This window comes from Thermobia domestica, chromosome 17, assembly GCF_964235325.1.
Source record: "Thermobia domestica chromosome 17, izTheDome1.hap1.1, whole genome shotgun sequence".
Lineage (NCBI taxonomy): Eukaryota > Metazoa > Arthropoda > Insecta > Zygentoma > Lepismatidae > Thermobia > Thermobia domestica.
Window position 1 is genome coordinate 13820897 of NC_137470.1, and position 24618 is coordinate 13845514.

The 24618-nt window shown below is 35.2% G+C and overlaps 1 protein-coding gene across 5 annotated transcripts in view; it reads left to right on the plus strand.

The window, feature by feature from the left end:
• The window catches only part of LOC145674581 (uncharacterized), a 476266-nt gene that overhangs the window by 424149 nt on the left and 27499 nt on the right, over positions 1–24618 (plus strand). For 4 of the 5 annotated variants that reach the window (XM_081744773.1, XM_081744775.1, XM_081744772.1 and 1 more), the window contains one exon: positions 1072–1203. The exons of the other annotated variant lie outside the window; for it this stretch is intronic. In XM_081744773.1, coding sequence (XP_081600899.1) covers positions 1072–1203 — 132 coding nt within the window. The remainder of the gene's footprint in view (positions 1–1071; positions 1204–24618) is intronic. 5 annotated transcript variants of the gene reach the window in all.

Sequence of the window (24618 nt, forward strand, 5' to 3'; positions counted from 1 at the left end):
TTAAAGTTGAAAATTGATCACTGTTGTTCTTCTGTTCTATGAAGAAATGACTCAGGCAAAATACTTCCGTGCACCATGAACATTTTGTATGTGCAATTGTGTTACATCCGTCAAAAGAACAGTTTGCATAAGCAAAGCGCAAAACAAATTCAATAGATGATTCAAGAGGTATATAATTTGTTCGGTAACCTGCCTTATGGAACGCAAACTGAAACAATCCAATGTATCGCGGTGATCGGAAGTGATTCATTAGCATGAACACAAACTTTATTTGATTGTTTAGTTGGTACATTATAACGTCCGGATGAAGTTTTGTACTATACACATCTCCTGCCATAATCTTTGATTGGTCGGAATCAAACACATCAAATGGTTGTGCAAATCGTGTGTAGTTCTTTGGTATATTCTCAACCATTACGTCTTTGCCATCTGTCATCCAACGTGCAATAGACAATTTGTCTGTGAATGGACACCAGTGATCATGCAGTAGCAAATTCAAACCATCAGGCAAGTTCAAACCTTTATATCAAACTTCCAAGTTGAATCTCTCGAACAGTTCTTAACCGTATAGGAATTTTATTAGCTTGTTATAATCAGCATGAATTGATCTTTCAAATGGCATGCTTAGTTTCTCTGCAGGCGAGTGCTTTCTCCCGAACTTCCTTTGTGAGATCAGCCATTTTGTCAGTTTTTTAAATGGTTGTCTGTAATCTAGGAAGATATTTATAGATCCCACGAGTCGAAACCGTTATCATTTTATTCCCTATCTCTTCCTTTCCTTGCTGAAGGTATCTACTAAGTTATGTCAAACGAGGAACTCAGAGCCAAATTAGTTTAAAAGTGCATATTAATAAAGAGGATTATCACACTTATCTGTTGAATTGATTTTGAACTTGGCGGTAAGGTATTGTACGTAAGTACAATTGTGTGTGCGTGTGTGTATGTGAGTTTTATGTCGAAGTTTGTAGTAAAAGCTCTGTTTAGTTTGGCACTGCATGTAGACATCATTGGCTTGTGTTTTATTTTGCACTATTATCAGCTACTAATATTCAGCTTTCTGCTAACACACAGGTGTTTTCCGACCACTGGGCTCAAAAGAAAACACATTACCTATCCATTGCATGGCTAGGAGGGGTTCTCTTCCATACGAACTAGTTCGACACAGCTCATTCAACCCGCTTGAACCCTTAAGCAATCTGTCAGGTAATGTAATATCACCTTTCTTTTTTTCCTTTTCTTTTAAAAGAAAACCTTTGTATGTAGATTAGATAAGTCAATGTCACAGCTTTGTACAGTAAACAAGTGTTCATATTGAAATATTTTATGTTTAGAGGTAGGTAGTGTAATAGATAGATATTTTCATATTAAAAGGGAAAGTTTTGTATAAGAGTGAGTACATCTCAAAGGGAATTGCAGTATAGGAAATAAATTTATAACATCCCATTTATTTACGAGGGATAATCAGAAAGTAAGGTTACATAGCCTGCAGTGAAACGTGTGTATGTATCATTTCATACAACCAATACAGCCAACAAACAGTAAATACATTAGGTTATTTTTGGACATAGTCTCAATATCGGTTGAGGCACTTATCGCATCGTGGGATGAGTTTGAAGATTCCCTCCTGGTAAAAATTCTGTACTTGCGTATTCAGCCACGGTCACGAAGTGTTTCACCTTCTCGTCTGAATCGAAGCGACGGCCTTCGAGGAGCTCCTTCAAGTCTGGAAACAGGTGAAAGTCGCTTGGAGAGAAGTACGGGCTGTAGGGGAGACCATAGTGAACTCCTCCACGCGAGCTGTGTTCAAATCTGTTCGTGTCATGCTGGGTCTTCCACTACGCTCCTTGTCCATGACATTTTCTCTAACAGCCACAAAGTTTCGACACCATTCTGTAACATGCTGAGGAAACATTACAACCTCTCCGTAAACCTCTATCAGCTGCCGGAGAATTTAAGCCGCGGTTACATGTTTCGCCCAAAGAAATCGAATAACTGAGCGGTCTTCGTGAAACCAGTTTTCCAAACGAGTCGCCATTTTTGTTTACCTACAACTGGCGCCATAGGTGGCTGAAACTGCGCACAGTTGCCAACTCCGTGTGTGTTAAAATTACCGCACACTCCTCATTTCTCTATAACAGACGAAACTCCAGATATACCTGCCTTGTAACCTTAGTTTTTGATCCTCCCTCGTATTTATAAATGACGAGCTAACTTTTTCACACTAAATGAGCAGTAACTTTTGTTTACACTGTTCAATAGATCACTTTTACAGCTACAAATGTATCATGCTACCTATTGCAAAAACTAGTAATAAGAAGTGGCCAGAATATCTGAAACCAGCTGGCATATCAATGCGTTAATAACAACAAATCCAAAAATAATGTTTACAAAATGCTATGTTAAAGCACTTATCGGATTATGTTCACAGGAACACATTGATGTAAAATTTTCTCCTAAAATATGGGAATAAGGTTCTGTTAAATTCTCATAAGATTTCACTTTAACGATTTCTGAGCTTTCTAACAAATCGTGTTAGTTATATTTTGGTCATCCACTAGATAAAATGGACATGGGTTTAGAAGTAAATACAGAGAAAACTAAATACATGGAAGTGCGTCGGGACCGTAATACAGCAAATTATGGATGCGTTAAAATATTAAATAATACTTTTGATAAGGTGGATAGTTTCAAATATCTAGGATCAATATTAACAGACGAAAATCATATTCACGAAGAAATTAAATGTTGACTAAAAGCAGGGACTTCGTGTTACTATTCGGTTCAAAATCTCTTGTTGTCGCGAATTCTGTCGAGGAATTTGAAGCTTAAAATATACAAAACGATAATCATGCCTGTTCTGTATGGTTACGAAACATGGTCGCTTACTCTGAGGGAATAACATAAACTGAAAGTATTTGAGAACAAGATCCTGAGACGAATATCGGACCCAAGAGGAACAGGAATGGGGAATGGCGGAAACTTCATAACGAGGAACTACATAATTTATACTGTTTACCCAACATTGTTAGGGTCGTCAAGTTTAGGAGGCTTAGGTGGGCAGGTCATGTAGCTAGAATGGAAGAAAGTAAGAACGCTTTCAAAGTCTTGATTGGAAGACCAATTGAAAACCGTACATTAGGAAGACCTAGTCGCAGATGGGAGGACAATATTAAGATGGATCTTGCAGAGATTGGAATACAAAGTAGAAACTGGATGCAGTTAGCTAAGGATAGAAGTCAGTGGAGAGCTTTTGTGAACGCGGCATTGAACCTCCGGGTTCCATAAGCCATAGAGTCAGTTAGTTAGTAGATAAAATGGAAAGTAAGTTGCTAATATAGCTTTCAATTACAAAATTTCCGTTAATTCACTGTTGTTAATAAAAAAAAAGCTAAATAAAAAATCAGTTGACCCTATTTTGAAAATTTACGGTTTACACTCAAGGTAGCTAAGTTCTAAAGCGCTCATGTCAGGTGCGAGAGGTCTCGGATTCAATTCCGAACCATGTGAGTTTGTGGTGGACAAGATGGTGTCCGCCCTTGTTCTCCAGTTTCCTCCGACATTCTCATTACACCATTTTTTCATAATCATTCATTTGCATTAATCACCGTCTGCTATAGCCGTAATCTAATATATGAAATTGATAGTGACTTTATAACTCTTGAACCCCTTCCCAATCTTGATCAGATTTTCAACATAGATGAAGTTCGAGCGTGGGATGTTTTTTATCATTTCACTTTGACTGTGCAGCTTAGTGGACGGGGAGATATATATAAATTATCAAAAATAACCGATATTAGTGTCGAATCCATAGTTTTCAGGGTCGCTGGTACGAACAGTAACACTTTCGATGCCGTTTCAATTCAGATCCAGCCCCCCCATTGCCCTTTATGTCCAAAATGAAACTTATTCTCCCCTTACAAAGGCTGCTAGTATATTAAAGTATTTGTTTTCCAGTCCACTGTTTCCGCTACAGTTCTCTTTTAGGCGTATGCTGGATGTATATTGTGTCTCAGAGAAAATAGTGTCCCTTTGGGAGGTGATAGGGAAAGATCATTCTAAGCAAAAGACCTATAAGACCTATATAACCATGTGTTCTATTCTCAACGGTTTGAGACCTACAAATGGTAAACCATTTTTGACCTTGCGCTGTTTATTGCTCAACCTGTAGATATTTTACAGAGTTGAGATATAGTGCATTTAAATGATGATGGAATAGCCTTTCCAACCGGTATGCAGCATGTGACACTGGTGCCTTTGGAAAGGAAGTTATATTGGCCCGCGTAGCGTAGTGGCTAACGCTCTCACCTTTCCTACAAGCAGTTCAGATTTCAATTCCCGGTGAGGACACTTGATGGTAAAATGTAAAAGCCTTTTCAGGCCAGTCATCCTGAGGGATATTTTCCTCATTCGTCAGTCAAATGCTTTGATGGTACCTAACATCATTGCCCAAGACCGCTTCCTTCTTTTCCCTCCAATTTCCCGGGCAGTGTAATCGCTGAAGAACGTCACCCTTCATAGGTAACGGGCTAACGTGGTCACAGATGCCAAAACCTCAGAAATCTAATTCCTAATCCTAGTCCTAAAGGAAGTTGTTGAGGAGAAATTTAGGAAAATTAAGATTATTTAAGGGAATTGAAAATGGCGGCTGTGATTCCCAAATTCACCTCCATAACTTCCCCTCCAAAAGCATTAGAGCCACATGCTGCATACCATTGGAAACGCCATTTCAATGTTCTATATCTCACCTCTGTAGAATAACTACAGAATGACTAATAAACAACATAAGATCAAAAATGTTTCACGTCCTGAAACTCTCAAGCCGTTGAGAATAGGACACATGGCCACATGAACTTTCTTACTTATAATGACCTTCCTTGTCACCTCCCAAAAGACGCTATTTCCTTCTGGCACACCCTGTTTATAAATATATATAGAGAAAGGGATATGTGAGAAAGAAATTGATGGTATATTTCATTAATGAAACTGAATGACCAAGAAGAAGGAAAAAAGCAATAATTAAATGGTCTTATTTAACCCCTTAAAGACTTAATTCTCAGAAGATTTTCTGGCAAAAAATATCCATATTTTTTATTGGTTGTTTGAATATAGAAGAGTACACACTAAAAATATCTCTTCATAAATCTTGTCCAGTGGGTACAAAAAAAAAAGCTAAAAAACTTTCCAGATTTTTATCCCGAGTTATTTCGGGGCCATAAGAAGAAGGTATAGGGATGTATAGATATAGGTGGAATATTCATGCAGGGCAATATTTATTGCTAAATGATATACATAATGTGTTGTGAAATACATAGTAAAATAACGTTTCAAATTTCCTACTTGGTATAATGATTTTTATCCCGTATCGAGCAAGTTGCATAATTTCTCGAGAATAAATACATGTATCACTTTCGGATCTATTTGAGTAATCCATCTCGACAATCACACAAAAACAAAGCAATAATTCACAAACGACAATCACAAAACGAAACTGCAACAATTATCACCAAAATAAAGACGAAAAAGTGGAGTCTACGGCTGGTCACAGTGATACGGAGAACAACTACATAAAATTCAACACAGATACGCTATGGTGCTGCAGTACATAGCCGCTAGACACTCTACAATACCCCTAGAGACATCTGTTGGGCAAAATAAGTACTTCGAACACTAATAGACAGCTTCTTTCGTGATAAGTACAAAGGAATAATAAAGTTACAAATGCAACGAGCTAACTCGGGGAAAAAATTACATTAAAAAAAAAAGACGAAAAAACTCGGGTATGTCCTTAAGGGATTAAGAGCGGCTTGTTTGATTATCACACTGCAGTGTGTTTTGATCGATTTGTTCCACATTGCTTTTAATTTTGCACCAAGTCGTTTTATCTCTTCTAGTAATGGATAATAGAACATATGAAAATAATAACATTTTTGTGCAGTGGTTTGAATAATGAAGATAAGAGAAAATGAATTATTGTTATTTAATTGGTTTACTTTTCTTAGGTCTTATTAATTTACTTTACTTGCAAGGATGCCTAGAGCACACAGATTTGCAGACTAGTAAGTAAACATACGTTAATATTTTCATGTCACACAAGTGACTAACCAAAATACACAGTCAGGGCCGGCTTTATCATATGTGCAACATGTGCATTTGGACGGGGCTTCAAAATCTGTAATAACTATATTATTTAAAATAAATATTTCTTGTTGGAAACAGACTTCATGATCATGGTAGTTAAATTTACTAAGCTGGCCTTCTATTTGAATATTACATTCGTAAATCAGGTTTAGGTCGCATTGTTGAAGATCACATGGATAGTGCTAAAGCAAATGGGCAAACAAATTCTAGAACGAATTGCTTGATGGTTCTCAAATACAAGAACTCAATTCTCGAACAGTAGCGAACACCTGTTCCATGTAGTTAGTTATCACAGTTTCAATATGAAAACTAGTCTTGTCTTTACAACAAACAAGTTCCTTATCATGAAGGTGGGGAAAAAAGTTTATTTTATTTTTTTAACTGATGTAGAAGGAAAATCAGGAAATAAGAGAGCTAGTTACATTGAAATTGCAAACTGATGTATGGATATTGAATGTTATAAAAAGGATTATCGTCTTTCGTCTGTAGGTATGTTTGCTTTATCTTTCACTAACATAGTAGATAATTATTTTAAAAAAGCAGACACAACGTGATTGTATTTGTAGCGTTTAGGTGTTTCTGAGTGCGAGTGCCTTTTCCCTCGTTGCTCACGATGGGATAGCATACTTAAAATTGTGGGATTTAGTATTTATTCTTTGGCAAATGATGCCATTGCACGAGGCAGCAAATTGCCTAGGGCCGGGCCTTTACACAGTGATTCGAAAATTGTTGTGATTCTAATTTATAATTTGGTTTTTAAAGTTATAGTTGTCTTAGCCGTATAAAGATACTGAATAGATAGTTGTGGACCGCAAGTGTGTTTCATGTACGCAATGTACTCAACACTCTTCTGTTTGTAAAGAAATAGAAAAATCATAAAATATAGGTCCAAATCGCTCTGTACTTCCTTACTTTGCTCCCCCAACTGTGAAAAAATCGAACCTTCCACTACATAAAACGGAACATAAAACTTGACATAACCTTCCACTACATAAAAGGGAACATAAAACTTGACATAACCTTCCTCTACATAAAACGGAACATAAAACTTGACATAACCTTCCACTGCATAAAACATGACATAACCTTCCACTACATAAAACTTGGCATAACCTTCCACTACATAAAACGGAACATAAGTCTTGGAACATAAAACGGACGCAGCCATCCGGTAGCTCAAAGAGAATGTAATATTTAATTGTTAAAGTACACTATATGTACTTACGGAAGAGCTGAACGAAGAGATTCAGTCAAAAAGAATTTCATCTGAATTCTTAACTTTTTTTTCTGGATTTCGTGCATTTTTTTTTTTTCTGAATTAATGCATAATACGTATTAAATATTCACTGGAAACGTTTTATGTAATTTTAACAAAGCGATCTCAATTCTTACTGTCTGTAGTTAAGCTATTGTCTTTTTGCTATTCTAAGATTATTTCCGTTAAATAAAGCAGGCTTGATAATTAGTGTTTTTGCACTTAAAATTTTCAACCAGGAGATTCTGTTGCTTTAACGTATCTATTTTAACACCTGTTTTCATATGAACTCTTCTTGAATTCCTTGCCATTTAAGAGCAATTTTCTATATTTTTCCTGCTATAAAAACATGCTTGTGGCAAGGAAAAAAAAGTGACACGTGTAGAAACTGAAGCTCTGTTTTAATTTTATTTTGTGGGGTTCTGGAAGAATCAGAGACTCAGAACTGTTTACACTGATTATAATTGTTGTAATCCTCCCCGCATCTTACGTTGATTCCCAAATGTGATTTTTCGCCATGTTCATTTACTTTTTTTTTTTACTGTATTAGATGTTTAGCGTCCTTTTAACACATTTTGTTCTTCTTGTTCTGTACATTACCACTACGAAAAGTTCAGTTCATATTAATAATATAGAAAATAATCAAACAAACTATAGCGTTAATGTTTGTACACTGCATCTGTTAGAAAACATTTATTGTAATGTCTTGAAGCAAAAAGTAAATTCTATGAAGAAATAAGAAATTCGGAGTTAAGGTGAAATAATTTGTTCATGGAATATTTCGATCGTGTTGATGTGCTTAACTTCAACTCTAAATTGAGGTATAGAATCAGATTTCCATCCCTACGCATTGATTAAATTTTTCTTAATGTATTGTATCTCAAAATTTCGTATTATAAAATATATACAAGAGGACGTTACCATTTTGCCACTTAAAATGTATTCAGAGTAATGTTTTAATTCAAAATTGTACTAAAGTTTATTTTTAAATAATATTTTATGATGTCTCGCAATACAACTGGCCATAAGATCGTAAGATGCCCATAAAATAAACAGTTTAATTTAACCAACCAAATTTAGGGAAAATGTGAAACAGGCACTGCTTGGTTTATTACTGTAAGCGCACATGCAAGTAGAATTATTGAAGCATTCAAATTTAGGACACGAAATGACTGACATGAGTTACAAGAAAGTAATCTATCTGTCTATTTAGCTAAATCTAAACAAAAAAAAAAAAAACCCTCTAAAGCGTAGTTTATAAATATATGGATATATATTTTCACCTGAAAGTTAGTGAGCCGATTGTATTGCCAATGATATAATGGAACATTCAAAACGTATTCATCAGGAATACTTACGCATTTTTTTTATTTATTTATTTCTCGAAGATGACTTTTCCAATCTGGAAGTATATATTTAATTACGCAATAAAATAAGCAATAAATGTAAGAAGATTAAGCCAAAACGCATTCGTCAAGATACTTTCACTTCTCGTATTTTCTAGAGTGCAAAATTGAATATCCAATTAATTTCTTAATTTGCTATCCGCAAACAGAAAAACCTTCCACAAATATAGTTGTTACTCCGTTTATAGGTAAGGCTCGGTGTGTTTATTCACTAAATGCATGTATGAAAGGAATGTTATTCAAATATTTGAAAGAATTTATTTTTATTTAGTCTTTCACATGGGTCTCTTTAATATCCTGGACTTCAAAAGTACGAGTTTAACTGATAGTGGTTACATGAAGACTCTTACCATTGAAGCACTCTATTCCCTTTCAACAATTTGATCGAAGCTGCAAAGATTGAGTAATGTCTTTCACTGGTACATGCACATAAATTTGTCAAGGGTATATACATCTACTGGGAAAAAATATTGGCAACAATGTGACATGACAGGCGTGAGTCAGATGTATTCGGAAGGTGGTAATAGAAAGTTAGACGAGCAAATTTAGCAAATGAGAACTGTTGTCTTCATTTCTCATTACTGCCATGTCGTGAGAGGCAGAGATTTAGAGGACCCTAATAAGAGTTCAATAGCTCTAGTGAGATGTCTACGAAAGTGAAACAACGTGCGTGAATCAAAATTGATGCCGCACAAGATGGATGTGCACATGAGTGCTGCATGAAGCATGTGTTGACGAAGCGTTACTGTATCGAACAGTTGTGCAGCGGATGAAAGCACTTCGGGAAAGAAGGGATGCAGTACAGATTCATATAATTCAGCTCTTTTTCCATGCTGGAGATGATCGCCGATGAACTGCGCATGAGAAAGCAGCGGAAGTTGACATATATTCCGTAAAACCGTGCTCCATACTCTGTTTAATATTCTTGGGTTTCGAAAATTGACGTGACAACTTCCATGGATAGATTGTCACTGTGAACAATAGTTAGGATCGCCATAAATACCACGCTTGAATGAGTGCAATCATCCTGAATCCTCTCATCCAAACATAGTACGTCTTGCTCAAAGTGGTGGAGCGAAGCTAATATTTATTGAGCAATACGGTATTCATGAAGTAATCCTACACCATTCTGTACGTTACGGCCAGACTGCCGACACGGTCCATTAATGGCATTTCTTCTATCACATTCGTCCCACACTCAAAAGAAAGCAACAGAACTTGCTGATACTGACGCCTGTCATCTTGCATGACAGTGTCAGGTATCACAGAGCTAATGCTGTTCAAGATCCGTGTAATTGGCTACGGAAGATTCTCGAACATTCACCAAAGTAGAATAATAATTAATTTGGAAGGAAGAGAAGACATCATAGGACATTTCCTATAAAACATCCACAAAGAAGGACTTTCTGACGGTATACACTAGCTATTCAAAGATGTAGCAGATCGTAGACATGACGGGCGATTACACTGAAGCGATATAACTGCCAACAAAGTCAGATAAAAACAATAGCATCGTTGCAACTACTTTAACTCCAGATCCTGTATTTGTCATTTCCCAAAAATTGCCTAATGAATCCATTTTGTTAGTTATTCTGCATACTTGCCCACAAAATTTAGAAGTTTATGGATGACTAGTTTCAAGGAAGAAGCTAGCCAGTAGCTAATGCAGTCACTTGTTTAAATTCAAAACTCACGTTATCTAATTGGAAATACGATCTTGAATATTTTCGGGAAGTTTTATTTCATCATCATCATCATCTATAAATCCGTTTTTTGGTTGCTAATCTTCACCGCAAAGGCTAAAAATAATCTCAAATTAAATAAATTAATCATTTTTTACTAGAAATGATTGCAGAGGAAATTGATCAACTATAATTTACACTTATCATGTACAAATAAAGATTTAGAGTTTGAAATTTAACATGATCGTATGAATACCTTTAACAAAATAGTGTGACGAAGTGTTTCCAACATATATAAATTTTATGCTTATTATTTGATTGCATTTACCCTAGCTTATCATCATACTCTGTTTGCAGATGTATAAATTTTACAATAACTTAAATGCCTTTTTTTCGTACTTAACTGCGTTTCAACCTTATATATATTTGTGTGTGTGTGTGTGTGTGTGTGTACACACAAACTTTTGTTGTATTTTCTGCTTCACTGTAGCCCGTAGTGTGTTGTATGTTTTCTATTTTTTATTTTTTTGAGTCTCACGTTTCTTGAAATTATCAAATACCTAATTTTTGGATCAAAAGATCCAATATATTTCATTCAATAAAACATTTTCTTGTACGCCTCATATGACAACTACATATAGTGTAGCCAAACCCAAACTACCACTTAACTCAGAATGATATGCTTATTCTGTAAAAAATACGAAAACTCGATTGGGGGACCATTCAAAATTTTGTGGCCCCTGATCCAAGAAATCAAATATTTTTCATTCAACCAAACATTTTCTTGTACGCCTCACATCACGAGAACTATATATAGTGTAGCCAATCCCAAACTAGGGGCCGTGGTGGCTCAGTGGTAGAGCGTTCACCTCTGGTGCTTGAGGTCCCGGGTTCGATCCTAGCCCCCGCCAAGTGAACTTTGTGGTGGACAAACACCGTGTGCGTGGGTTTCCTCGGCGTTCTCCCGTTTCCTTCCACTTTCTTCATTCCACCATTTCATTCATTACTCATCATCACCGTCTCCTTGAGCCTAACCGGTATAATCGTGGGACGTAAAACTCAAAGATTTCATTTCATTTTTTTCAATCCCAAACTATCGTTTAACTCAATATAATGTGCTTATTCCGTACCAAACAAAGAAGAAGAAGAAGAAGAAGAAAAGAAAAGAAAATTCGTATTAGGGGCAGTTCAAAAAAATTGTGGTCCCTGGCCCAAAATCTAGTTATTTGGGAAGATCGCAATCTTTTGATCGTTTTTTGATCATTCCTAAAATTCTTGTTACATTTTTATTTATATAACGACTTGTGTATGACAGCTTAAATTTCTTCGAAAATGTGACCAAAAGTTTGACTGCCCCAGTCGGAAACCGAAAGTCTGCTTAGCGTAATATACGGTGTTTCAAAATTAATATTGGGGTTTTAAGTCTTTGTAGTATCCATTACAATTAACTTATAATTATAAGCAATACATCAAATGAAGGAACAACTCAAACAGTTTCTGCTACAAGTGTTCAATGTGAGTACCATTCGTCAAACGGCACACATTGAGTCAATAGACAGTTCTTCCCAAACCTTGATCAGTGTGTTTGGAGATATTGTTGCAACAGCTGGTTCAATCCTCTTTCTTAAATTCCTCAATCTCCTTAAAATTTGCCTTACAGACGTCACTGGAATTGCTAATTCATAGTCTTCCGAATTGATTTCTTGAGGCTACGCGTGAAAGACTCTCTCACTGGTTCAACACGTTCTTCAGTCACTCTTGGTCGTCCCGTATTCTTCCCTTTGCACAGACAACCGGCGTTTTATGGATGTTATCACTTGTTGGATTGCAATTGAACGTAATACGGAAAGCACGTTGCACTGTAACTACAGATTCAATCTTTGTAAAATGTCAATCACAAAAGGCTTTCTGCTCAGTAGTCATCTTTGCTACTAGCGCTTTTAAACGGTAGATAGAGGAAACAGTGCATGCGCATGCGTGCGTAAAAAACTGTGAGTTGCTCTTTCATTTGATGTATTATTTGTAATTGTGAGTTAATTGTAATAAATACTAAAAAAGCTTAAAACTCAGATACTAATTTTGAAACACCCTGTATTTCATTTTCTTTTATAGCAGTTTATGATCTACCATCATGTCGAGTTCAATTCCGATTGGGTGAATTCGGTTGAACTCGTACGATGTATAGTGTTCTTGATTTTTAAGGAAAAATCAAATGAAGGGCCAGAAAGAAACAACAAAGTGCAGCACCTATAGAAGATTTATTCAAGTACAATTCGTGTAAACTTGGTATTTTCTACGCGAGGCCCAAGAGCTGGATGAAGATAAGCTTCATACTTTTGAGAAAACTTTACAGAAAATCTCGTTAAAACAGTTGAAAGTACACAGAGCAAGCCAGTGTTGGTGTCTTGTATTGTTGTCCTTTCTTGTCTGCTGCAATATATCATGAACACTCAATGTTTCTTGAAAATGTTCGAAACGTTTCTGTAGCCAAGAATTTCTTTATAGAAGGATATGCACAAGCTCACATTTAGCAAACCGATATCCTCCAGCATTTGACGTGGCCTGTTTGTTTCGAATTGACTCAATGAGCCTTTTGGAAAACGGTAGGCCGTTGAGAGCGTATGGTATGGCTTGTAAGAAATTCAGAGTTGACCATTTTATATTTGTTATGGTGTGACCAAAGAAACAAGTGTATTGGGGCAAATCTCAGACTGCTAATAAATTTGTAAACAAGATCTATGAAACAATATCTTGTGTATATACCAATTTCCTAAAGCCAGCCGAAGAAAATATTTGTGTCCGTTTCGAGAAATATATTAAAATTCCTGGGTACCAGATCAATATGTAACTTTAACAGAAGTAATGGCTTACAATAAACAAGAAGCAACATAGGAGAAAAAGTGTGGAGTTCTAATTTATATATTTTAGAAAATATAAAATTATAAAATTAGATAGATACTTTTCGTCAAGTGTATATACGTTAGTAACAATTGCGGGAAATTTACAGAATATGTATGAATTATGGAATTAAAATATAGTTTGACCAATACTGCAAGTGACTGAAAAGAATTTAAGACACTAAAAAGAAGTTTGCGGACTTAATCCAGGTAACTAAGTTGTCTAGTTGCCTGGAACTAATTTGAGAACAAAAATTTATTCCACAGAGTTGAGAAGATATTAGTCAGTGAAATCTTATTGAATAAAGCAGTCTAAAACCGAGGAGAGGTCAAGGAAATTACAGCTTTGCCACAACGTTTATAAGGTTTGTTTTGAACCTTACACTGGAGCATCTGTGATGATAACATATGGCCATGTATATCGTACAAGATTTCCTTCTTTCCAGGACCGGAGGAAAGTAAAAATATCCATGTTTCAGTACGCATTATTGCAGAAGTTGTTTCATTAGTGTACAGCATGGACAAAATTCCTTTGCTTCAATGCAGTATTTTCTCTTTGATTTGATCGTCTAGTGGTGTACTCTCCTCGTGCATCTAGAAATAGTGTAAAAAAAACATAGTAACACCGTTATGAAATAACACCGAATAGAATTAAATTCATAACACTGTTTAAAGTAACACCGAATAGAATGAAATTCATAACATTGTATAAAGTAACATCGAATAGAATGAAATAACACCGTATAAAGTAATACCGAATAGAATGAAATTCATAACACCGTTATAAAGTAACACCGAATAGAATGAAATTCATAACACCGTTATAAAGTAACACCGAATAGAATTAAAGTTCAAATGTCTTCCTTGGTGTGGAACAGGTTAGCCAAGGGGATCAAATTCCAAACTTTGGTCAGTAATAATAATAATAATAATAATAATAATAATAATAATATAACTAGATTCATTTTAAGTTCAAAAGGAAAAAATTAGTTGAATAATGAAAAGAAAATGTCCTAAAACTAATCACATTTTCAAATATTTTGTCATGACAAGCTCTAGATCCGTCTGTTACGTAATTGAACTTCCATACTTAAAGAAAATTCTGTACTTATCGCAGTAGAATTTATATACAGCGGACTCTTTTTTAACGTGACGTCCACAGAATTCGAACAAACTATCTATGTTTACAAATAACTAAAACCAAGTAATTGAAACTACTCTATATGTGAAAAATAAATAAATAAACAGGACGGGCCACCGCACTAAACTTTCTCGCTCCAATTTCCTAAACTAAATCATGTTGTGCTGCAGTTATTAATGAAACATTTTCTTGTAAAATATGAACAAAATTCTAAGACATTTTTGGAAAATTTCGCCGAAAGAAAACTCGCCTTCAAAAGTAAACTACCTCTTGTAGATTTTTCCGTATGAAAATGACAGATACAATATGCTGGAGCTATTAATGAAATATTTGTATATAAAATGAAACGGTGTTAGACTCGTGAATTTTGCAACATCCAAAAACCTAATCGTGAAGAGTACAAAATTCCCACATCGCGACATTCATAAATACATTTGGACATCACCAGACGGGAAAACACATAATCAAATTGATCACGTTTTAGTAGATAGAAGAAGGCAATCTAGCATAATTGATGTCCGGTCGTTTAGAGGGGCTGATTGTGACACTGACCACTACCTGGTAGCAGCGATAATACGAGAGAGGTTATCGTTGAATAAAGGTAATATTCATTGTCCGAAAACGGAGAGATTCAATTTAAAGAAATTAGAAGAGAGCCAGGTAAGAGAGAAATACCAGATTGAAGTTTCGAATAGATTCTCGGCTTTAGAAGATTTGGAGTGCACTAGTGTTGAGGATACCTGGATTGAAATTAGAGATAGCATTAAAATTTCAGCAAAAATAAAATTGGAACACGCGGAAATACGTAGGAACAAACCATGGTTCGACCAGGAATGCATAAAACTAGCAGAGAAGAGAAAACAGGCAAAATCACGCTGGCTACAAACTCCGAATGAAATAACTACACAAAATTTCGCAGATATCAGGAGGGAAACATCCAAAACTTTTAAAACAAAGAAACGCGATTTTCTGAAAGCTAAAATTAAGGAACTTGAAGATAATAGTAAAAATAAAAACATCCGGGACATGTATAAGGGAATCAACGAATTTAAGAAAGGCTATCAACCTCGTGCTTATATATTAAAGAAATCTGACGGTACAGTTCTCACTGACATGGATAGCATCTTAAATAGATGGAAAGATTTCTTTGACGATTTGCTTAACTCGCAATCAAAAACTAGTGTGCGTGGAGAAAAGGAGATACACACCGCAGAACCGTATATTCCAGAACCCAATCGAATAGAAGTAGAAACTGCTATAAAGAAATTAAAGAAACACAAATCTCCGGGTGTAGATGAAATTCCGGCTGAGTTAATTTTAGCTGGAGGCGAAAAATTGTGGAACAAGATACACAAACTCATTCTCCTTATCTGGAACAAGGAAGAATTGCCACAAGAGTGGAAAGAATCAATCATTGTTCCAATTCACAAGAAAGGCGACAAAACTGACTGTAATAATTATCGAGGCATTTCTCTTCTGTCAACATCCTTTAAAATCCTTTCAAATATTCTATTAGCAAGACTGACCCCATACGCAGATGAAATTATTGGAGATTATCAATGCGGATTTAGACGGAATCGATCAACTATCGACCAAATATTTACCATTCGCCAAATACTGAAAAAAAAAGTGGGAATACAACACCCCGGTACATCAACTATTTATTGATTTTAGAAAGGCGTAGGTTAGGTTATGAGAGAAACATTATACAACGTTCTTACAGAACTTGGAATACCGAGAAAGCTAATTAGATTAATTAAGATATGTTTAAATGAATCCCAAAGTAAAGTCCGGGTAGGAAAATTTTTGTCCACGAGCTTTCACGTCGAAAATGGCCTGAAACAAGGAGATGCATTGTCGCCATTATTATTTAACTTCGTTCTGGAATACGCTATAAGGAAAATCAAAGATAGCAACCAGGGCCTACAGTTGAACGGTACTCACCAGGTTATGGCATATGCTGATGGTGTAAATTTAATAGGTGATGATAGGAGAACAATAGAAAGAAATACAGAGATCTTATTAAACGCTTGCAAGGACATGGGTTTAGAAGTAAATGCAGAGAAAACTAAATACATGGAAGTGCGTCGGGACCGTAATACAGCAAATTATGGATGCGTTAAAATATTAAATAATACTTTTGATAAAGCGGATACTTTCAAATATCTAGGATCAATATTAACAGAGGAAAATCATATTCACGAAGAAATTAAATGTCGACTAAAAGCAGGGAATTCGTGTTACTATTCGGTTCAAAATCTCTTGTCGTCGCGAATTCTGTCGAGAAATTTGAAACTTAAATAATACAAAACGATAATCATGCCTGTTGTTTTGTATGGCTGCGAAACATGGTCACTTACTCTGAGGGAAGAACATAGACTGAAAGTATTTGAGAGCAAGATCCTGAGACGAATATTCGGACCCAAAAGGAACGGGAATGGGGAATGGCGGAAACTTCATAACGAGGAACTACATAATTTATATGGTTTACCCAACATTGTTAGGGTCATGAAGTCTAGGAGGCTTAGGTGGGCGGGTCATGTAGCTAGAATGGAAGAAAGTAGAAACGCTTTCAAAGTCTTGATTGGAAGACCAATCGGAAAACGACCATTAGGAAGACCTAGGCGCAGATGGGAGGACAATATTAAAATGGATCTCGCAGAGATTGGAATACAAAATAGAAACTGGATGCAGTTAGCTAAGAATAGAAGTCAGTGGAGAGCTTTTGTGAACGCGGCATTGAACCTCCGGGTTCCATAGGCCATAGAGTTAGTTAGTTAGTTAGTATGTTGCTATACTCTTTGATCATTGTTTATGACTTGAATTTATTTGTTAACTACATTGAGTATTTATCTTCACTATTTCGAATTACATCTTAGTGTCTATTTAACGGCCTATTTTCCAGGTTTTTAGTGCGTAAACATCCGGTCTCTAATTATTATTATTATTATTATTATTATTATTTTAAATTTATAGACAAAAAGAGCGGCTACTCATGATCTCAGAAATAGTAGAATGCCGTTGAATCTTATCACTGAATTTACACACTATAAAGTGAAGTCACGATTATTACTATCCACCTCGTCAAGATGCATTATTTATTTATTTCTTGAACAAATTCCCAGATACAGCATAACTTTGCTATTTTACACAGGGAAATGTTAACAAAAGAAAGAAAGAAAACAAGACAACAATAACAACAACAACATAAAACAGTGTCAAAAGAGAGTGTAAAAGTAATATTATTCCGTGAAAACTTGTTTGATTGCTCTATCAAACACCTGGTAGCTCGAAAAAATGTCCACATCAGTTGTTACTTGATTATAACAGTTTGGTATTCTGAAAAAAAATAATAAAAAAAAAAAACTATAATTGCCAACCTAGGACGGGCAAGATGGAATAGGTAGGTATTTGAGGTGATGCGGGAAGGGACACGTAAGGATAGTTCCTGAAGTAATATTCCCGATCTTAAGTTTCCATTCACTATTTTATGAAGTTATTTCAGGTCAGAAATAATTCTTCGTACTTCCGGTGTCTGGATATTCAGATGTCGCAAGAGTTCCTTTTTAGATAATATCCAAAGTGCAGGAACACAGAAACGGACTATAGCGATAAAGAAATTAAGAATAGAATCAAGTCTGGAGAGATGTGTAGGTGCTGCCATGGCGCATATGGGAGAGCAGTATCCGATCGTGGGCGCTATTAAAGTTTTATAAAAAGTTGCTAATGAAGAAACAGTGCGTATCATACATCATGATCTTTTTCTAGGACAACCCAAGACATTTTGTGCCAGATATTTATATATCCTGCACAAAGTTGGATTTAACACTAGAATAACTAGACTCGGGTCAGAACAATCTTACAAGCGCCCGTTGGACAAAAATTTAATAAGCAAAACAAAAGAAAAAATTAAAAAATTTGAATAATAATAAACATGATTAAAGACAGTAACCACCCTCCAAGACATTCTATATTATTATGTATTACCTTCGCTGGGTAAAAACCAAGGAGGAAGGCAGTTTACATTCATTTTAAGGGCAAAAGCTTATAATATATATTTGTTCTAGACAATGACTACAATTTCCATATTATACTGTTTCATAATACCCTTTTCTTGTACTTCATTATTATTATTATTATTTTTATGATTTTAGTATAAATTACGAAGATATTGAACATGATTTTCGTGTGAATAAAAAAGATAATATTGAAAAAGTTTTATTGAAGGTTTTATTTCTTCTAACCAAAATAATCACTTTGCACTACAGTAGAAACACACATTTCAACAATCAAAACAACTATGTTTGTTTCAATTTTTTTTTATAAGTATTTGAATATTGAACTTTTACGAACGAAATTTTTCTTTTGCTCTTGCACAAACTGATCATCTCTGTAACTTTATTTTTTTCAAAAAAAAAAAAAAAAAAACTTTTGTGCCTATGGGCGGCAAAACATGAATTTCGACATCAACCCTGCATGTATTTGCTGTGCGAACGATGTGTTCCATTAACTTCAAATTTCAGTGTCGTTATGAATAATAATAATAATAATACGAAACATATTGAAAATTGTAAGTGCAGCACTCATATTTTAGAAAAAAATTAAATCTTTAGGTTTTACGTCCTACGATTATGCCGGTTAGGCTAAAGGAGACGGTGATTATGAGAAATGAATGAAATGGTGGAATGAAGAAAGTGGGCGGAAACAGAAGAACCCCGAGAAAACCCACGAGCACGGTGTTTGTCCACCACAAAGTCCACACGGCGCGAGCTGGGATCGATCCAGGAACCCCAAGCACCGGAGGTGAACGGTCTAGCACTGAGCCACCGCACGTATACATACAATGTAGACTTTGTCTTTAGAGCAGCATGGTATTTGCATGATTCAATACCAGCAGCAAACTAACGAAGTTTTATGGAAAACTACCAGATACACTGTCAGATAGTTGTGAGAAAGATAGGCGTGCAAAGTTCATGACAAAACATTCTGTTTCAAGATGAATACATTTATTGTCATTGTTGGCTAAAACTGCTACAATATTACTTGTAACAAATGCTGTTTCACTTACGATTTTTTTTTACAGCAGAAACCTAATGTGAATAAGTGCAAAACTTTATTATTATTATTATTATTGCTATCATTGGGTGAGACTGCTGCATTGATATATATATCATACACACCCACCTTAATATACTTTAAGGATAAGAACATTATGAATGTCACATGACGCGGTTGAAATTAAAAAATATCCATTTTTTTTTTTCTTTTACGCAGACATGTCAACATGTTGATTATACATTATTGCTAATAAATTATTGGCGTTCCAATGCAGACAGTGAATTAAAAGCCATAGGGAATGTCGCAACAATTGAAATAAATATTGAGAAACCAAGAATTTCTTCTAGCAATGTTACAGGGAAAATATTCATGCATCTGGTCTTGAAGAATACGATAGAGAATCAAGTTTTCATTACCTGTGCAGACTGCTCCAGTTGGAAGAAATTTAATTACTTAAGAGGCTGAAAATTTATCCGCTGAACGAGCCAATATCGTCTTACTATAGTGCTGCCAAAATATCTTGAGCCATGGCAAAAATGCGAAATAGGTCTCACACCCACGCGCTGAGCCAATAAGGGTTCAGCTGTCGCTAAACGAGAGAGCGGGTGACGAAAAGAAGTGGAATTTCTTCAGCCGATAGCAGCGCTTGGAACGGAAGACTAGGTGTCAAGTCAATATGGTATATCTATAACTAATAGGGAAGTTCTCGTAAATTCTGAAGGAGTGGTTTCACAGTTCGTCAGAAAAGTACGACGTGATTTATTCATCCTGTACATTAAAGCAAGAACAATATTCCATAAGTCATTCAACCTCTGACCTCTTTTCTTTGAAAAATGTAAAGATAAAAGTCCTTTTAGTAAGCTTTAAATCTGATCTTTTTTAAAAAATTAAAAATTATATATATTTATATAAGATATGCAACAAAAGTAAACAGAATATTTCAAGTATCTACAAAGTCTAATTAAAACATGCTAGTCAATTTTGTGAGAGTGTGTATATATATCCGGCAACACATGATTTAGGAATTATAGATTTAATTACTGTATATTCTATTGAAAATTTACGGTTATGGCAACACTCAGTGTAAGTGATATACTATTAGACACTCACTTCCATACAATATTTTCTCGAACCCCTTCCGAATAAAATTTCATCGTACGTTACTGCTTTTAGGCCAGCTGTTTCATTACATAATACATAAGCTGACAAAATCACGGTTACTTCCAGTTGACGTGTAAAGTTGAAATTTGGCATGCTTATAGCTTTAGGAGGGGAACCAACAAAAATAATGAAATGTGTATATATATTTATATTTTTTACAATTTCAGAAGGTAAAAAAGGGAGATGAAAAAATCCATATGTTATTTAAATGGGCATTTTTTGGCCATAAAAGAAGGCTAGAATAAACAGCATCCAAATAACCAGATTTTGTGAAAGTCATACGTAGCTCTAAGACTAAAATAAACAGCATTTAAATAACCAGATTTTATGGAAGTTATACGTAGCTCCAAGGCTAGAATAAAGAGCATTCAAATAACCAGATTCTATGAAAGTCATACGTAGCTCCAAGGCTAAAATGAACAGCATTCAAATAACCAGATTTTATGGAAGTTATACGTAGCTCCAAGGCTAGAATAAACATCCCTCTCACCCCTTTTCACCTCCTATGCCGATAATGAGATAAAAAGCTGTTAGGCAAAAAATAATGATATTCGGTGCAGCAATCTAGGAGTCGGACGTCAAACATTCTTACATTTTATTTTTATTCATATAAAAAAATGCCTTCCTCTTCCCTTAGACCGGAAATTTTCAAAAACCCAGAGACATATTTCCCATTATTTTTAATGAGTTTATCATCATATGACACAACAGGATCAAATGTCAAGCAGGTTAGGTGTTAAGTAAAGTCTGTCGTTAGCAACTTAACATCATTGTTATCAGTTGAATGAATATATTTACAATGAGTCATCTCATAGCATTGGGAGGTCTGATAACAATACATATTAATTTTGCGAATGACATTTAGTATCTCCCCTAAATTCATCGAACACTCCCGAGAAGGTACTGTGACTTATAGTGAATCGTTGTAAACACCTCTTTTATGCGTATAACCACCGTCGCTGACGTGCTTGGTCCCTACGAACACATCCCTTCGCTAAGCTCGCCCCTGCTGCGGTCTTCCTCTTACTCGGTTAGATGGCATTCGTGTTTTTTAGATGCTACCTAGCACAAGTTGGCTTCGTGTTTTACGTTGTAGTTTTTATGATATATGTCTACACTCTATTTATACTCATGAGTACATCACAGTTACAAATAACGAACCGTCATCACTACCAAGTGAGCCAGAGTTACTGCCAAGTGATTTCGGGTAGAAACTAAACAATACCCTAATTTTCTTGTAAAATACATATGTTGTCTGTGATAAATACTGTTTTTATCATTTTTCTTTAAATCTCGAGTTGGAACTTTATAAAAGAATTGCTACAAACAATAACCTCTACTGTTGAGAAATGCCATAGCATATCTTAGCACGGCTTATACATAATTGAAAATCCAAATTTATACAATACTAGAAGAATATCCGTTCTTTGCACGGAGAAAATACGTTTCATTTTGGACATAAGGGGTTGAATTTGGGTTTAAACGGCATCGGAAGTTTGCTCGTCTCAGCAACCACGAAAACTATGAATTCGACATTAATATCGCTCATTTTTGATAATTTTTAAATCTCTCTCTCTACACTAAGTTGCACCGTCAAAGTGAAATAATAAAAACCATCCCATACCCGAACCTCTACGTTGAAAATTTGATCGAGATCGGTCGCGTGGTTCAATAGGCACGAAGTCAGAAACATAGTAACTTTCATTTTTATTTATATATCGGGTTATTCAAAAAAAAACGCGCTACTTTTTTGGATCGTCTGGCAAATTTCTGTTTCTCTTTTGCCGACATTGTTTTGTATTGTTACTCCACCCACAAACATTCCGATTGTCACCTTAGAATTTCTCGCATTTCTTCAGTTTATATCTAGTTATGGAGTAGTTTACCTTAGCTCAACGTGTACTAATTGTGAAAACATTTTATCAGAACGGAGAAACTTATGCAGCAACTGTCAGGTGACTTCGCGTGGCTCTAGGGCGAAATGAGGCGCCGAATGATAAGAGAGTTTTTGTAGCCTCATTTCGATGGAATGGACATTCAGAAGTTGTGGTTTCAGCAGGATTGTGCCACCTTCGATGCTGCCCGCGAAACAATCCAATTACTCCAAGAGCGGTTCCCGGATCGCCTCATTTCATTCATAGTGAATTTCACGAACAGAGTTATTGCATGCCAGCGCAGTACAGGAATTCATATGCCCAACGTCATTCACCAAACCTGAAATCGGAATGTGTGATTAACATGTTTATGAATTTTATTAGTGTGTTTTGACAAAATAAAATTCATAATTTAATGTAACAAAACCGGCGTGCTTTTTGAATAACCCTATAGATATATTCAAAGCTAATGATATTGTTAAAATTACAAAGCAAAAATAACACAATTCAGGAACAAACTACAAATTAAATTATTATCTTGACAACAAAAAATTACATAAGCAATGCAGGTAAACCTTAGCAGTAAATTATTAAATACACAGAACTTTCAGCTGCTGCATGTTGCTGCCTTCTTTTGAGCCAATTAATAGGATGATATAAGAATTTAGGTTGGCTTTGGGTTAATCAAGTGTAAGAGCCTCAAAATATTACTTGGATTTTCAAGATTAATTACGATTGATTACTACAGTTATACTTCCACATAAAACATTTATTTGCTTCCTTTGTATATGTATTTATTGCCAGATCGCTTTAAGTCATTCAATTTTGAGGGTAATAAATTTTGGGGTAAACAACGGTATACATGCACATAGAAAACAAACGAGACTTTAACGTTAAATATAATCGTGTTAATCAGCTGTAGTTTATGTTCAAAATCCAGGTAACATTTTGAATTTCTTATGCTTTAACAACCCAAACTAATTTAAAATCCAATTCTCATTCTACAGGGTGTTACAAAAATATGTCACAATATTTTGGGAAGAGATTCTTCACACCAAAATAAAAAAAAAAAAAAATCGATCATATGGACCTGTGGTCGAAAGTAGATAGTTTCGAAGTTATAGGATGCCCAAAACGTGAAACAAATGAACTTTAAACGTTCATAGCTCCACTACTATGGGACTCGTCGTAGTCGAGTCAAGACATCACTGAGGGATTGGTATGTGAACTATCCAAATATCCATGTTTAAGAATGCTCCACTATTAGCACACCAATTTTTTTTTAGAGAGATAGGTGGAAAGTGATCAAGTACTCGAAATGGCCTTCAAAAAATGATTGTGGAAGTAGCGAATGTCCTGAAAGATGGATATTTGGATAGTTCACATCATATTAGTTCCTCAGTGATGTCTTGACCCGACTACTATCGGTCCTATAGTAGTGGAACTATGTACCTTTAAATTTTATTTTTACTAATTTTCGGCACCCTATAACTCCGAAACTATCTACTCTTGAGCACAAGTCCATATGAACTTTTTTTAAAATATATTTTTATGTGAGAATCTATTCTCAAAAGATTGTGACAATTTTTTTAACATCTGTATGTTTGGCTCAAAAGAAAGTTCCACGTAGTAGCTGAAAATATATCTTCCATTTGAAAGAAAGCAGGGTACTTATGCGTAATGTGGTATTCCGTTGTATTACAAAACACAGTAGTGAATGTTTGTTTACCAGAAACAGTCTCTGAGAATTCCTCCCAATATTGATTTAAATCACAATAATATAGTGAAAGTAAATATCATTAGGTTCAAAAATTTCTCTCATATTCCACGATTTTCATATATATATAGAGATTTTCTATATGGTTTGGTAAGAAACACATGCGAAAGAAAATGATACATCTGACTTGGAATTACATAGTTTCTTACCAACTTTGATACACTCAGCAGTGATTCAGTTTATTTACGGGAGGTTTAAGGTTGCATGGAAAAGTTATTTATTTGAATAT